General features: G+C 42.6%; 1 protein-coding gene across 1 annotated transcript in view; it reads right to left on the minus strand.

Annotated features, from left to right (window-relative positions):
* Positions 1–1,886: 1,886 nt before the first annotated feature.
* RFLNB (refilin B) overlaps positions 1,887–17,633 on the minus strand; it is a 34,983-nt gene continuing 19,236 nt past the window's right edge. Inside the window, exons 2-3 of the mRNA XM_066575941.1 lie at positions 13,944–14,050; positions 1,887–5,902 (exon numbers count right to left, since the gene is read on the minus strand). Of these exons, the coding sequence (XP_066432038.1) occupies positions 5,572–5,902; positions 13,944–14,050 (438 nt within the window). The 3' untranslated portion in view covers positions 1,887–5,571. The remainder of the gene's footprint in view (positions 5,903–13,943; positions 14,051–17,633) is intronic.

The following is a 17,633-nucleotide window of genomic DNA, read 5'->3' on the forward strand; positions in this document are numbered from 1 at the left end:
CGTTGGCAACTGAACAAAATCCATTGTGTACCGTATTTGTATAATGTTCAGGACCCAAGGGTCCTGTATCATTGTCTGCCGGAACATAGAAAATGGGAAATGTGACGGCTTATGGTAATCTCGAACCCTGATGTCACACCTGAGACCAGCCAGGCGTCAGAAGTCAGTTTTTTAAACTTCTTCTGGCCTCTGGATATTGCAGATCCTCTCTTCTGGTCTGAGCCATGCCAATAATATGGCGTTGATTGTCGGTACCTCTGAGGGGAACTCCCTTTTCTGGCTCCTCTGCCTTGCCACATGCGGTACTGATTCTCCTTTCTTTCTGAAGCATTATAGAGAAACTGCACGGTTAGGTTCGGGTTTTAAGGGATGATAAAATATCATCTTATGAAGTGCCTAAGTATATGTCTTTTTGTAACTGAAGATTTCTCCTTAAGTTATGGACTATTTAATTTAAGGTGACAGATGCTGAGACCTGTGCAGATGCCCTTGAAAAGGCTCTTCTTAGTGTACTTTCTGCCCTGCAATCCATAGCATCTTGCCGCCTTGAACCATCTTCAGTCTGTATTATGGTACGACATGAGAGTTTCACTATGGCAATATCAACTTTAGGGATAGGAACCCATTTATCGAATTGGTCTTCCCGTATAGGAAACATGGTCTTGAATCTCTTGGATAACAAAATGACCCTTTTCCAGATGTTTCCATGTCCTTTTTTAATGCCTCCCCCTCTTTGAAGGCCCTAGGCCCTCTATGGTGTTTCTGGAGCTTTTCCTGTGTCAACATCATAGTTGATAGACCTGACTGATTTTTGTAATTTATCTTCTCTATAGTGAAATATAACTTTCCAGCACTCTCCTTCTTATCTTGAGAAGGTTTTGAAGAATACGTTTTCGTCCCATTCTGGATGCTGGGCAAGGGAGTCTTTTGAACAATATCTTTAATGCAGATGACAACATCCTGGATTGATGGTTCTGCTGTTGTTTTTATGGGGTAGTGCTGCCTACAATAGTTATATCCATAGGCATCTGGTAAGGGTGTGTTGCAATCCCAGCAGGTTAAATGCCTACACTTAGAAATAGACTTCTGACCACCTGACTATTTCTCCCGAACCAATGCCCAATATCATGGAAAAGAATAACAGAATTTATTTTAAATCAAAGGATTAGATAATATTGATATAGATATAAGAACTTCCTAAATAATAATGTAGCTCAAAAAAGTAAAATATTTTCCACTAAATTGCATAATTAGAAGATCCTATATCACAGTGTTGTACAAGAGTCACACTGAACTCACGAAGGAGGAAGAATAGTGTTTTTGAAGGGCTTTTATGAGAGCTGACCCGGAAGTTCCACCTTTTTGAACACTGATCTACAATTTACAATAAACTTCTTTGCTGGTTTTCGTAAGAGAGCCTGATCTATTCAAGAATTCTTCCGGTTAATCTACAATTAGTTTAAAAAAATTGAATGAGAGTCAAACAAATACTTTCTCTCGTACCTTGGAAGTGAGCTAACATCACTTCTTGTCTCTCCGCCCAGAGACACAGGGCACCACTATCTTGTTAAGGCCCTGTTAGAGACCGCACTCTAGCCCTGGCATATGGAGCAGGAGAAATGGCATCTGGGGGGAGCTAAACTTCTGCATGCGTTCCTCCAGAAACTACCAACCTGGGCAACTTAACCTCTGTGCGGCTGGATACTCCTGTGACCACCACAGACCAGTGGAGGTTAGAATATACATATTCCACGGGTTTTTGGATTCTCTTGTTGGAGTATTCCTTTAAATTTAGAATCAGCAATAAGGCTGCTGGGATTTGAATTCTTTCATGTATCCAAATTTAATTAACAAGGATCATTGGAGAAAGAACAAAAGACAGCAACTGAGTGAAGTCACCACTGTCCTCTTTTTGAGGCACCAGCCCAGTGTTAGCTTTATTGATAACACAAAGAAGAGCAAAGAAGGGTATAGTGTTCAATCACGGGAGACAACTCCCTAAAAGTAACAAATCATTACAAAGTGTTAGTTCTGACAAATGCATACATAATGTTTGCTTACATTACCTTACACTGATAGAAGTAAGAAAAGTGGATACAATTACTAAATATGGTCTCCAGGAAATACTCAAGGCTCCACTATAAGGACACATTGCTTCTACGAGCTTCAGACTAACCTATGTATTAAACCTTGAATAGCAAGTGTAACACAGAAATCATCTTAATACTTTCACACTCTGAACACGGGGATATCTGAAAAAGAAGAACGTTTTAAATTAAAGAAGGGTAGACACCAGAGGTGTCAAAACTCCATCTGTCCTATGGGAGACACTGGGCAGAAAAAAACAGAGGCAGTCCAGACTGATTAACCCTTTATATGGGGAGGCAGAGTTATTTAATTGCTTTCTAATTAAAAATTCCATGTGTCCTACCAGTACACAGGACCAGAAATACCCCATAATTGTTCTGCTGTAGAACCCTGCTTTCACTGCACTGATTCTTAATGGCGAGTCTCTAATAGCAGGAATCGCTCAATGGCCTTGTAGAAGAGGATCCAGGAGATATAGTCAATAATAGCAATATCTAGACCAGAGGTGTCAAACTCGTTTTCACCGAGGACCACATCAGCCTTATGGTTGCCTTCAAAGGGCTAATTGTAATTAAAGAACGCATTCCTGACCCAGGAAGAAGAGGATCCATCTGACTGAAGGTGAGCTGACCTGTGGGACTGGAGGAGCCAGGAAAAGATCGGTGAGGTGAAGATCCGGTAAGAAGGCTACCTGGGGAGGAATAGGTAAGTGTGGAATTTATTTAAATGACAGAACCCCTTTAAGGACTTATTCGCATGAATGAGATTATTGCGCGAGCTCTGTGCGATACATTGCACTGAAATGGATTTCAATGGATTTGTTAACCCAAGGGGTTTTTTTCCTCGCAGCATTGACCAACATGAAATAGAGAACTAGAGCCACTTGGATTAACCGCCTAAAAAGACTTTCTTCTTTCCTTGTCCAACCCCTCACCTTCTACAGTAAAGGTTCCTATACACAGTACAACTGTTTGACATATTAGCACCTGCCACCCGTCGCTGCTGTGCTTTTACACAGTTGTTCTGTGAATAGAGGCAGCACGTGCCGGAGATCATTTCGGCCACCCACCTCTATTCGCAGTAATTCACAGTGGCCTAAAGGACACTGGTCTCTCCTGATTCTCCTCCTACCTATCTGATCGCTCGTTCAGCGTCTCCTTTGCTGGCTCTACCTCCCCTCCACGTGCCATTGCTGTTGGGGGCGCCCAGGGCTCGGTCCTTGGCCCCCTTGTTTTCTCCATCTACGCAGCCCCTATTGGACAAACCATCAGAAGATTTGGCCTGCAATACCACCTCTATGCTGATGATACTCAGCTATATACCTCTCCCTGTGACATCTCTGCACCTTTTCCCCAAAACATCACTGACTGTCCGCTGTCTCTAACACTATTTCCTCTCTCTACCTAAAACTAAATCTCTCTAAATCTGATCTTCTGGTGTTTCCGCCCTCTACTAACCGGACCTCATCCTAACATCTCCATCTCAATGTGTGGTGCCACCATAACTCCCAGACAGCATGCCCACTGCCTTGGGGTCATATTCAATGCTGATCTTTCCTATACCCCCTACATCCAATCTCTGGCCCGAACATGTGAGCTGCACCTCAAGAACATCTCAAGAATCCGCTCTTTTCTCACCGTGGACATGCTAAAAACGCTCACTGTTGCCCTCATCCACTCCTGCCTCAATTATTGCAAAGCGTTGCTGATCAGCCTCGCCAGACTCTACCCTCTCCTATCCATTCTGAATGTGTCAGCCAGGCTCATCTTCCTGTCCCGCTGCTACTCAGACGCCTTTGACCTGTGCCGGTCACTGAACTGGCTGCCCATTAAATACAGAATTCAATTTAAATTTGACTACCTTCATCCAAAAAGCCCTCCACAGCGCAGCGCCACCCTACATTGCCTCCCTCATCTCAATCTATCACCCAGCCTAGGCTCTCTGCTCTGCTAACGAAACCAGACTGAGCGCCCCTTTAATTTCAACCTCTCATTCCTGCCTCCAAGACTTCTCCAGAGCAGCCCCAGTCCTCTGGAACGTACTACCAAAGGCTACCCGGGCAATTCAGGACTCACAAAACTTTAGGCTTGCTCTTAAAAAATATATCTCTTCAGGGAGGCATACCGCATCCCCTAAACCAAACCCCTCTGCACTCCGCCTGATAATATGCTTCCTGACCTATTGGCTACAAACCCTGCTAGCCACCATCAACTGACCCTGCAGTCATACCGATTCTGCCGTCACACGGCTAAATGTCTGACCATTGTCTATGTGTATAGCATCCCTCACTCTCCACCTCACCATACAGTGCATATCTCCAGCCCACCATACCGTTCACATCTCCAGCCCCTTTACCTTCTTTATCACCCCATTACTTGTAGTATGTAAGCTCGTTGGAGCAGGACCCTCACCCCTATTGTTCCTATCAACTGATTACTGTAATTTTTGTACTTCTGTCTTTGTAAGCGCTGCGAAACATGTTGGCGCTATACAAATAAAGATTATTATTATTAAATTGGTAGCTGTTCAAAGATTAAGTGCCTCCAGGTAAACGGCCCAACAGTCGCTTGGTGAGCTAAATGCCAAGTGTCTCCAACAAATGAGCGATTTGTCGGTCAGCGCTCTGTTGACAGCCGCTTGTCTAGGGTACGACTATCACCCAAATTAGTTGTTTTCAGTCATAATTCGGACTATAATTGTCTCGTTTAAAGGTACCTTTACAGTCATTCCAGTTTTGTATGAACACTGATGTAGATCAAACATACATGAATAATACATGTTATTTCAAGTGTGCCAATTGAAGTGTTTTATTTATGCAAAGGGAAGAAATGTAAAATTAAACATGATTACCCAATTGTCAAATCGAAGTTCTCACAGAAATAAATGCCCTACAAGGGTCTCCTGACTGACATGCGTATTCACACCAAACTGTTCCAATGTTACAGTTACAAGTTGCATACATGAACCAGTTCTAAGCCTCTTATTCATATAATTAGATAATTGTCTATGGAGATAATATAATGTTATTCATAGGCCAAGACCTATATGCCATTTGTTCCTATTACTGTCCATAAAAATAGATGTGGCATTGAGCAAGACAAAAAAATTGACAAGATTTCCTTTTATTCTAATGTCCTATACATTTCTATCGTTCAAATGAGGTGAAATACATTGCCTGTGCTCAATACCCTTTGGGAGATCGCGGTATAGTTTCTATGTTCACAGTCATAAATGTCTCCAGCATTTACACAGTGTTATGAATAGGAGTAAAAAATGTCAGCAGTCATTCTGCAGAATAAAGTTACCTAAATTAGGTTTCAGGACTTGTAAGTTTATGTATTTTCTGGGTGAAAGACTTTCAGATACACTTTTATCATGTTAGAGCCTTTGAAGGAGCTACTGTAGGTTCTGTCAGTTTGAAGTTATTCAAAGGCTTCGTGCTCTTTGTAATTCTCTAAGGCAGAGAGGTGGGCAGAAAAGTAATCAGTACTCATCCACAAAGCATTCGTTGCCCACATGTTCAGCTGACTCCAGCTCGACGCTGGAGAGAAAGCGCCTCATACATTTTTTGCAGTTGTAATCCAAAGTAGTGGTGTACACAGTTTTTGTGTGCTTTGGATACACAATTGTGGTGCTCATGAATCTCTGAGGCTTGTTCTTCGGTTCAAAGTGAACTTCAGCTCTGTAGTTGCGCCATGTACAGTTAGGAATACAGATCACAGTCTGACTACATGAAGAGACTCCCAGTCCTACCGCCATGTATATATTGTCGATGAAATGCCTGTCGGAATCATATTTAACCGATGATGTATACCTGAAAACAAGAAAGAAGTCACAATATTAGTACAACCAGAATACAAGTATGTATGGACCATAAGTAACACAAATGTTGCATCATCCACTGTAAATATATATTTTTAGCCCAGTTTAACAACTCATTCCTGAACCATGACTGCTTGGATTTAAAGTTGTTTGGTTGAAAACGAAAACATTTTTAAAATGAGTTGATACATGCGGAAGAACTTTCTCTTCTATTAGCTAGAGCAGAGAACAGCTACAAAGAGTGTTTTGTAGGTCTGTGCGATACACAGAGAGCCCATTGACTGATTACAGGAAACTTTTAATGAGCTGCAAGGGAAATTAAGACCTGTGTTTCTAAAGTATCCGGTATAACAGATCAACACTGAACAACCAATATAATCTATAAGTTGCTATTTGTATAGCTCAAACATACATGAATAATACATGCAGGGGCTTAAAGGGGTTGTCCCGCGCCGAAACAGGGTTTTTTTTTTTCAATAGCCCCCCCGTTCGGCGCGAGACAAACCCGATGCAGGGATAAAAAAAAACAACTGGGTAGTACTTACCCGAATCCCCGCGCTCTGGTGACTTCTTACTTACCTTGTGAAGATGGCCGCCGGGATCTTCACCCTCGGTGGACCGCAGGTCTTCTGTGCGGTCCATTGCCGATTCCAGCCTCCTGATTGGCTGGAATCGGCACACGTGATGGGGCGGAGCTACGAGGAGCCGCTCTCTGGCACGAGCGGCCCCATTCAGAAGACAGAAGACAGGACTGCGCAAGCGCGTCTAATCGGGCGATTAGACGCTGAAGATTAGACGGCACCATGGAGACGAGGACGCTAGCAACGGAACAGGTAAGTGAATAACTTCTGTATGGCTCATAATTAATGCACAATGTACATTACAAAGTGCATTAATATGGCCATACAGAAGTGTATACCCCCACTTGCTTTCGCGGGACAACCCCTTTAAGTAAAGGCTCAGGGACCCTGATGCAAAAGGTGAGCTGGGGCCCCCCTCTATCTGTTTCTGTACCCGTACCCATACCTAAACCATGCTGCAAAGAGACATAACTTGAAGCTTCTGGGCCCCAATGCAAAACCTGTAACAGGGCCCTCAACTATAATGCTTTATTCAAAGTACTGGGCTCCCTATGTGGAGAAGAGAGGCCTTATGGGCCCCTAAGGCTCCAGGGCCCGGGTGCAACCGCATCCCCTGCACCCTCTATAGTTACGCCCCTGAATACATGTAATTTCAAGTGTGTCCAACTTATTCCGCAGCACTTTCAGGTAACTTATTACACACAGGTACATCCATATGTTGTGAGCACTCTCCTAGGTCGCCTGCTAGTCCGCTGCAGTTTTTTGCTACTATTAACCAGAAGGCACAACATTTTTCATGTTGTTCTGACTGCTAGGAGTACAGACCTGTAGCTGTAAGATGCTGTCCTTACATAGTAAAGTATATTACATTGACAGATCCATTATATGAAAGGTAATCAAATGCCGCACAGACCTTTCTCTGGCTGAATCAATTTCTGACATAGATAAATAAGATACTGGACATTGGTTACTCTTTAATTTTGTCATGAGGCCCTAGAGGAAAAGCCTGAGAAGCCATGCTCTAAGCAATAATAAAAAGGCAGGTACAGTAAGGTACAGAGTGGAGCGCAGACGAGAGAACACATAAGTCCCACTTCGTGAACATAATCCTCTGGTATGATATTCAGGAGGATAAGCAGTGCCAGAATACTGCTCTGAACATCCAGTGCTTATTTTACCATTCGGTTTTACAATCATGTGGAAGGTAGTTTTTAATGTCGTACGTGTTAAACATCCCATAGCTTTTTGCTGACAGCTATTTTTGGGTGGAACAGACACTATTATTTCAACATTGAGACTTTACATGTTCCCCTCTCTTTGCTTTGTATTTTTCTATTTAAAGAAACAGTTTGCTGTAAAATGATTTGATTGAAAGGTGATTTGGGAAAAGGCTGAAAATAATCTTTTTATTTTCAGTTAACACTTCATCACGAGTAAAATAAGCACAGATGATTTATAGGAGGAGACAGCGCAGGTCCAAGTGGGCTATAAAAAAGGCTATGATCAATCCAAGAGGAAGAGCTGCAGAATTATTTCCATACATCCATATGACCGCCAAGAACTACTGTAACTGCTTGTAGCAGAAGGAGAAAGGTTTACTGGAAACAGGATATCCGTAAAGTCTTATATAACATCAGAAGGTGGCCACTGGTCTACTTTATGTCTTGCTCAGAAATGGAAACAAGAAAAGTAGAGTAAGTGGTGATTTTAATGATTATTTTTACTCTATCCTCTAGAATTAGGTTCATCATCGTAGTAAGAGTGTCTCTGTACTTCTACGAACCAGACATTTTCCAAAAAAGTATACTTTGGTATACATCTGGCTTGCATGTGTTGGCATACATGTTTTTCTCAACTGCATTTAAAAAACGTAGTTGACTACATTTTCCAATACAAGGCAACCCTGCTTTTAACACATAGGCCTCATGTCCACGGGCGGGTGGGATTCTGTGGGCGGGAGCCAGACTGCAGAATCCCACCCTGCCTGCGGCATGAGGACATTACTTACTATCCGGATCCTCTGCATGGCTGTGCGGGTCATCTGTCTTTTCCTCTGTGGATGTGCGCAGGCGCGCCAGCATGTGGGTGGCCCACCGGCCAGCACGCCCCCGTACATGCGCAGTGGAGATTTAGAAAAAAAAATCTCTTGCTTTCCTGCGGGATGCCTGCAGTGACAGTTAAGGGCATGTCGCAGATCGGACGGCTTCCACTGACTTCAGTGGAAGCCATCCCGTCGGGATCTACGGTAAAATAGAGCATGCTGCGATTTGTTTTTTTTAAGTTGCGGGCGACCATGATTATCTATGGGTGGCTTGAACTGCGAATCATTCGCGAGGGTACACCATGCTGATTCCGCAATTCAAACCCACCCGTGGACATGAGCCCATGCTATAGGTGCTGATTTATTAAAACTGGCGTTTAATGCCCCAGTCTTAATATATATAATTTCTGCTATAATCTAAGTAATTTTTCTTGTGTAAATTATAATGAATGTGGTAGCTCAAGCCTGTTCGGCCATTTGCTGCCAAGCCCCACCCACTCTTTTTACAAAAAGTTGCAAGGCTAACATAAACTGTAAAAAGATATAATTTTTGGCGCAAAATGTAACCTGCACCAAAATTGTAACTTTTTAGAGCCCCTACCCATTTGCGATATCACAGTGTTTTGTTTTTTTTACCGCGAATGTCAATGGGACTTTCTAAAATTAAAAAAGCATCGCACAAAAGCACAAACTAGCGATGCATTTTTAACATTAGAAAATCCCATTGACATTTGCGTTAATCGCAGCGATATCGCAGCGCTAGAAACACGCAATGCCAGAATTTTGGCACAAGTGTGATAACAAATTCCCTTACTAGTGTGCAATATACTTTCTGTTAAAATAGCAGGCAATGGTAGACATATACATTAAAGGAACACACAAACATGGTGCGCACAGAATTCACTTTTTCAAAGTCCCGGCCCTCCGGTGTAGCCACTCTGTTCCCGGCTGCTCCAGTCCTGGAAGCTGTGGCAGTGAAGTCATGGTCAGCATTCAGGCGACCGCTGCAGCCAATAACAGACCTCAGCGGCCATGAGAATAATGATCAGCACGTGTCTGCAAAAGGAGGTTATGGGACCAGAGCGGCTGTGCTGGAACACTGGGACATTTAGACATCTTTTTCTTTTCATCTAATTTCAGTTTATATACCAGTACATTATACCTAGGAACAACAATACTGAGGTATTTAGGTACCTCTGCCTCCTACTGCCAAGCTCCTGAGTTTAAGGGCTCACCAGGGATGCGATGAAAGGAGAAGATTGAGAAATTAATCTATAAAGACCTGCTCGGAGGTGTCAAAAGAAGTGATATAATCTTGTGTCCACCCCCCCCCCCCCCCCAAATTTGGACTTCGGCTAGAATCCATGTGAATACGCTCTGCTCCGTTCCGCCCACTCCCGTTGGACACAGCCGGAGGGGAGGAGAGAGGCAGAGAGCCAGTGAGGGGGAGGGAAGGGGGGGGCTGCTCAGATGGAAACGGATATCGGCCGGCCGTGAAAACACTGGCCGATATACGCTCGTGTAAATAAGCCCTTAAACTGAATGCTTATCATCCACTTCATTCGTTTGAATGATCCTGTGAGCAATAATCGTTCTGTCTAAACACAACATTAGGGCCGTTTTACACGGAACGATTCTTGTTCAAAAAAATCATAGGATTGTGCAAATTTGAACAATAATCGTTTAGTATAAACAAGGCCAGCAGTTAAGCAAACGAATCATCATTCATTGTTCATCATTTATCATTCATTTTATGCAGACATAAAAATAAGCATTTGCTCGTTACGTGTAAACGGCGATCAATCAGTCGATCACATTCACTTCAATCTGAATGACTGAACAGTCAAGTGAACAAAATTTACGCAATTTATCTGCATGTATAAACTGTCTGCAGGAAGCAAACGAGCGAATTCTGTCATCGATCGCTCATGCAAATCATTTCAGACTCTATGTAAAAGGAAGCTTAGAAACAGGAGCATACATAGAAATCATGGGGCCCCAAAGTAAGAACTTGAACAGGCCACCCCCATTTTGATGATCTGCCATTCAGAAGTCTGTGAAAGCTGAGCGACCACCTCTATAGGATCTTATGATCATAATAACCCAGCTTTCCCACTTGCCAGGATAGGATGATGCAACAATGCAATATGTAGACAAGCACAGTAGTCACAGCTGTATCAGACCTCTAAGCAGCCCTCTCTGTGCTGAAGGGGGTAGGCGGCAAGCCCTCACCTTGTAGACACTCAAACAGCCCAACAGCATCTAAGTCCTCTCTGTGTTATGAATCCTAGCGGTGCGCTGCTGTAATGTAGAAGCAGTCACAAGATCCCTAAAGCCTGGGTCACAACTCTCTCTATTAGGCCGCATACATACGGGCGGGTTGGATTCTTCATGCGGAAGCCCACAGTGGAATCTGACCCTGTGCCCAGGCGGCATCCGTGAGTTCCTGACATTCTTTTCTTTTTTCTGTACTGCGGATGGTTGGCACGGCGAGCTGTCGGACATGCACAGTACAGTGTTTTTTTTAGGGGGGGGGGGTTGTGTTTAAATCCCTGCTTTTCCTGCGTCGTTGCTAGGCGATGACATGGGTTCCCGTGACCTTTCCACAATGTCATTGCAGAAGGGCCACAGGTCAGACAGCTTCCATTGACTTCAATGGAAGCCATCCGTGTGGAATCTGCACTGACATAGAGCATGCTGCAATTTTTCCTCTGCGAGTGGAAAATCACAATTGATTTCCACTTGCTTTCCCATAGCATGCTATGGGCGGTATTTGCGTACGCTCGCTCCAGTTCCGCAATGGAAATCCAGCCGTGGGCAGCCGGCCTCACGTGCAGGACGTAGACTGCCAGCCTTCAGTGTGCACATAGCTAACGGCCCATCGGGAATTTTCCAGTTACATTACATGGCCAATCTGCCCCTGCACATAAGCTGTGGCTGCAACAAATGCAGTCACAAAAACACATACTTCAGCACTCTTAAGTAGATGGGCCCACATATCCCAAGATTTTCAATTAGAGTATACTGTCTGGTATCCATTTGGAGGTTTAGTCTGTTAGACTTAGGAACCCATCTAAAAGCAATGATCGCCTGGATGTGGCAGATAGGCCCACATATTTTGGCCAAAATATTTTTGATTATAGTTATATGCAGGTAGTATTTATAACAGTTATTCAATTATCAAATATGTACAAATGCTGAAGTGCTTGTCTTTGCTAATTATCATAGTTGCCAAACATTCAGAAATTCCTGGGCATTCCATAAAAATAAGGGACATTTTTTTCCAGTGTCTCAAAAAATTAGATACATCCGTGTTTCTTCTTTTAGTCTGGTGGTACTTGAGGAGATTATTGTGACTGTAATTATTGTAATTTTAAAGGGGTTGTCCAGAGAAAAACTACCGATAACCTATCTTCAGGATAGGTCATCAATAGTTGATCAGCTGGGGTTTACTGGGATCGAACGCTTGCTATCAGCAACACAACACCAGGCGTACGGAATTGAAGTTGCTGCTCCGAAGCCTGTGTAGTGGTCGACGTTTGTAACTGCAGAGCCAGCTCCCATTAAAGAGCAGCAGCTTCCAATCCTCACATGTTGCGGTGCCAACAGCGGTCACCTGATCAGCCGTGGTCATGAGAGGTGCACCCCACCGATCAACTATTGATGACCTATCCTAAAGATAGGTCAACAATAGTATTTTCCTGGAAAACCCCTTTTAGGCTCACAGTACAGTGAGTGCTGATAATGAGTGTATTCGAGTATCTGACCTATAGACATGTACCACCTGTAATCTTTATCATTCATTGTGGTTCTGCAATTCATCCAAACAAAAGTTGTCTGTGTTTTTTTAGTAAATCATCCAGAAGAAAAAGAACAATTCAGGTCAGCAGCCCTGGACATGATATATGAGGAACTGTACTTTGTGGCTAAATATTAACTACATTAGCTGATTGTAACTCCTACATCTGCATCTAAAATATTTGTTCACCTGAGATATTCAGTGTGCAAATACCACAGTAGAATATTTAACCCGCCTCCATGTTAGAAGGTACAAGGTTGTGAATCTGCATGTTCACATTATGATTACAGGCTTTGGTTCTACTGTTAATAGGGGAACTGGTTTGCTGCCAAAATACTAAACTCTATGTTTAAGCAGCAGCTATCACCTTGTATTTATTACATTATTCATATTTATTCATTTTCTGATTTAAATAGCTACCTTAGCATTCTTTTCTATGGCTAGTGTAAATATACAATGGCTGCCAGTATTTCATATATCTTAAAAGCTGGGTAGGCTTTGCTAAAGCAGCAATTGCATTGCCTATCTTCTTTACTACTCTCACAGATAGCACAGGTAATACAAGATCCAATATATAATAGTCAGCAATACTGTTATTCTTCATGTACACACGGCAGATTAATCTGAAAAGCCATCCCAATTGATGGACATGCTTTAAAGGGAACCTGTTAACAAGGTTCCCGAACCATGGGCAACATGAACACAAGACAGGCTCATGTATTGCAGATTTGTATGGTTAATTCTGAAACGCGGCAGCATTTCAGAAAGAAAAAAAACATACTTGAAGAGCCATTTAGAAAAGGGCTTGGCATTGCAGGGGAGGGGCCTCACTGACATCTCTCCGCACATAACAATCGCACATAATATGGCGATCGGTATTCCCTGCTGTGGCTGTTACAGCTGCACCATGGGATTCCTTGGATGTGAAACCCCTGGATTTCACCTTTTTGTCAATGGGGCCGGCCGTAGCATTGAAAACATAGGGAGTAGATCGCGCTTCCCTGCCACAGCTGTGACAGCTATGGCAGGGGATTCCTTCATCCCTGCGGATGAATGGCTGAGTGCTGCCCCAGCTAACAGAATACAGAAGAAGACTTCGGGGACCGGAGAGAAGAGCCGGACAGATAGGGATCATTTTATATTTCAGGGAAGTGCGATCTACTCCCTATGTTTTCAGTGGGGCCAGTGCTGCTGCTGCTAGCCCCAATGACAACAAGGTGAAACCCCTGGATGTGACAGCATCCAGGGTTTTCACATTTTTTTCCTTCGGTCACATGTTTTTAACACATGCGATAAACGCTGTCCAATTTTTTTATAGGTGTGAATTTTTTTTCGTGACCGCTTTCATTGGAAAGCATTAGTTCTATGTAAAGGCGATTTGAAATTGCACCTATACATGCACTTAAACAATTGTTTTGAGAGTTCATTTGGACTGCTTGCTATGTCTATTGCATCTGAGAGCCACTCATCTAAATGCTGTAACATACAAAGAACTGTAATGGGCAATAACGCCTTAAATTCAGCTTAAATTATGGCTATATATATTCAGGTATGTTTGTATTGGAATCAAGAGCAATGAATTACAGTTTCATCATTCACGCTTCAGTCTTACCTTATCTCCTTGGGTGGCAATGGATCTAACTCCACACCTTCTCCAAATGACAGAGGACAAAGCCGTGGGGTGTAGCTGCTTGACAGGCTTAGTGAGGGTGATGTACTCTACGGAAAAAAAACATTTGTATTATACCAAACATTCTAAAACTAATTAAAAAGGCATTCGAAATGAAATATAAAAGATTATTTATACAGAAATGATACATTATTATTTTAATTTTTCCTAATTATGTCAATTGTTAGCATAACCTAAAAGGAATGTCATGTATATAACATAAATTTACAGTAAATATCCATCTACAGTATCTGTGTGTATGTACTGTATGCCAACTTCATAATTTAACATATTGCAGAATTGCACTCCCAGTACTTTCCAATGGGAAGCATTCAGATTATAGGTCCCACTTCAGAACAGTTACACTGAATGGCCACAGATTCTTGGAATTTATCTACCTGACTGTTTTGATGAAATACGTATTCTGATTCTTTTGTGTGGTGCTATAATATATATTGAGATGGGCATGAAGCATATACAGCCTTTCTCATTGTCATTTTGAAGCATTTTTTGTATATTATTTCTCTTTGATGGTGCTTCTGTGTTGAGAATATATAATTTAAAAAAATCTTATGTGTATAGCGCCAACTTATTCCACAGCGCTTTCAGGTTATTTATTTATTACCCTCCACCAAGCTGGGTACTCATATTTACCGACCTCGAAAGGATGGAAGGCCTTGAGCCGGCTACCTGAACCAAGCGGGGATTGAACTTGCAACCTTCAGGTCATGAGCAAGAGCTTAGGACTGCATTTTTGCTGCCTTAAGGAGCACATTAAAACATTTAAGAGGTTCCAGAATGGGGCCATCCTTTTCAGGGTGAATACCCCACTGCTATAGGGTTGTGAGTATAGGGATTATTAGGGTTAGCACATTTGTTATTGTTTTCCCCTTCATTTTTCTGTCTCATTTCTTTCTATCAGAGATATTACTATATTAGGCATATCTAATGCAGCATTCTTGAACCATGGATGATGATCTAGCATAAATTAGTATTATTTGCTGTTCAGGATATTGTTTTCTGTTTATATCAATGTCTATGATTGATCATAAAATATACACTACATACGTGTGCCTTTAAATAAAGTTTACGTTTTTACTGTGATATCTTTCAGTGATGGCTTAAACCTGTAGCATCCCATTCTCCATTGGTTTTCAGTGATATTCACTTGATTTTATGTCTAATGTCCATGCAGATGAGCTCCAATTATAAAAGGGCACGTGCCTCTGATAAAGTGGCCATTCAGTGTATGTATGGTGGCTATAAACTAGCAGGGTTTGGCTGTCCTAAAAGAACCCGTAGTCTGCAATCAGGCCGGCAGAGCAGCTGAAGAGAATATGAATTCTACATGCATTCTATGCTTCATTCATATGTGATCCACTTGTCAAGTTGTACCGTAACTGTTTTGGAACTCCAGGATTAAAGGCGTTTTCCAACCGCTAAACATAATCCACAACAGGATTCAAAGGGTAAAAATAACAATTAGTAATGTGCTTCTCAAGCCGCCTGCGCACCCCCGCATCTCGCTTACATCTGTGCATGACCACAACAGATAATTGGTTTTTTGACAAGCAGCAGTTCTGCAGATATAAGTAAGATACGGTGCGGAAACAGTGTGGCCTTCATTAGTTTATGACTGTTTTTATATTTTTTTTTTTTTTTTACCCTATTGGTTTTTTTTTTAGAAGTTGGAAAACCATCTTAATAAATTTACCCTTCTGAATTTTCAAGCTGTTATGTATTAATGGTCAATGAGCTGGAATAGGGTTTTCTCCAGCAGGCTTCAGGGTATTCTGCAGCTTTCCTAATTGTGTGGAAGCAGTATGCGCACACTGACCAAGTCAAACACAAGGTATGAATCTCATGTTAAAAATGGCTCTTCTGGCAGAGACGTCCAGACAGGCCTTTTTATTGAAAAAGGATAACACCTGCCCTTTATGGGCGTTTAACAGATTACATCACCAACATATATATATTCTTATTCGCTAGATTATACAGAGTCTCCCGCCTCCCTACCCTCCCGTCCTCACGTCCGCCAAGGTATGGACTTTGTATTCTTTAGCATGCAGACAGCCTTAAGGAATTCTGTGTAGTTGACAAATGATGTGTTTAACTAGCTTGTGTTTGACGAGTGGAAGGGGGCCTAGATAAACACACAGTATTGACCACAGGATATACACATAACACTATAGCCCTTAACTCTTAGAGGTTTCTTGTGCAATTTCTATGTACTTAGTCAACATTAGATCAGACATCCTTCACCATCCCATTGTCTACTAAATACTATGATTAGATTGTGTGTCGATCAAACTCCAGAGTTAAAAGTCATTACAACAACAAAATACATTTGGGTTTATATAAATCAATAGACATTTTATATTCATCATGATGTCTACTACAATCCCCCCTTGAAATGTCTATTCTCTAACTTTCCCTAGTAATTCCACAATCATCTGCGGGTGACCCTCCTTGGGGTCCCAAATCTAGGCAGGCCCATCGAGCATACCAAGGTAAGCTCTCCAAGCCAACCACGGGTTCTTCACAGCCCTTGCGACTGGACCACAGCTAGCCTGGGTCCCCCGTAGTCACCGACTCGTAATTCCAAGGAGGGTGGTCTGACCCTATAACTGGAGCGCGTTGTAGGTTGGATTTAGAGTCTTCAAGGGGGTGTAGGACTTGTCCACTCCATCTGGGGATGCATCCAGTAAACTCATTGTGGGAGCGGCTTTTTCAACAGCAGTTTCACAGGTCTTTTTGACACAGGGGACAACACAGCAGGCTAGAATAGAAAAGATAATCAGTACACATAGAACAGCAATGCCTATCTGCACCAGAATTCTCTGCCACCCACTCATCCATGAAAAGTACTGGTCCCAAGCGTCAGTTATCCCTGAGTTTCTTTTTAATTCTTCCGATAGTGCAGTCAACTTTTTAATGGCAACTGTGACTTTACCCGTGGGTCCTGTATTGTCTGGGATGTAGGTACAACAAGTCTCCCCTATCATCTTACAGACACCCCCCTTCTCAGCTAAAATCATGTCTAAAGCCATTCTATTTTGAAAAGTCATAGTCGAGGCAGGTCCTAATTGGTCAGCTAGTCCCTGTAAGGCATCTCTGGTGTAATTTATAAATCGCTGCTGATTATAATAAATATAATTAATCCAGTCAACGTTTTTATTTACCGTAATGATTGGGAAAATGGACTCGAATCCAGCTTTAACTTGGTCTCTAGCTTTATACTCGTCAGGTACCCCCCTTGGCTGTCCTATGGCGTCAATGTACACGTGTAAATCGAAACTACCGCCAGGAGCCTCTCGTCTCACTCTATGATAACTATTGGGGGTAACCTCATTATCCTCAACGTTATCTGACAGGATGTGGAGGGGCATAAGGGCTTTTGCTAAGGCACACTCCCCTGTCCAATTACCTTCCAGACGGGTCCTCAACCTCATGTCTCCACAAAGCCAGTAAACGTCTCCTAAGGACTGGACCTGATTCTGCGTCCATTCCCCTCCCAGTGTACTGTAGGAGGAGCAATACCCGTTGGTGAAGTTCCCCAAAAATCTCCCCCCTTGTCGGTTTGCATAGCAGGTGTAGTTTCCGGGGTAGATTGTAATACTCTCCCCGGGGCGA

Source organism: Eleutherodactylus coqui, chromosome 1, assembly GCF_035609145.1.
Source record: "Eleutherodactylus coqui strain aEleCoq1 chromosome 1, aEleCoq1.hap1, whole genome shotgun sequence".
Classification (NCBI taxonomy): domain Eukaryota; kingdom Metazoa; phylum Chordata; class Amphibia; order Anura; family Eleutherodactylidae; genus Eleutherodactylus; species Eleutherodactylus coqui.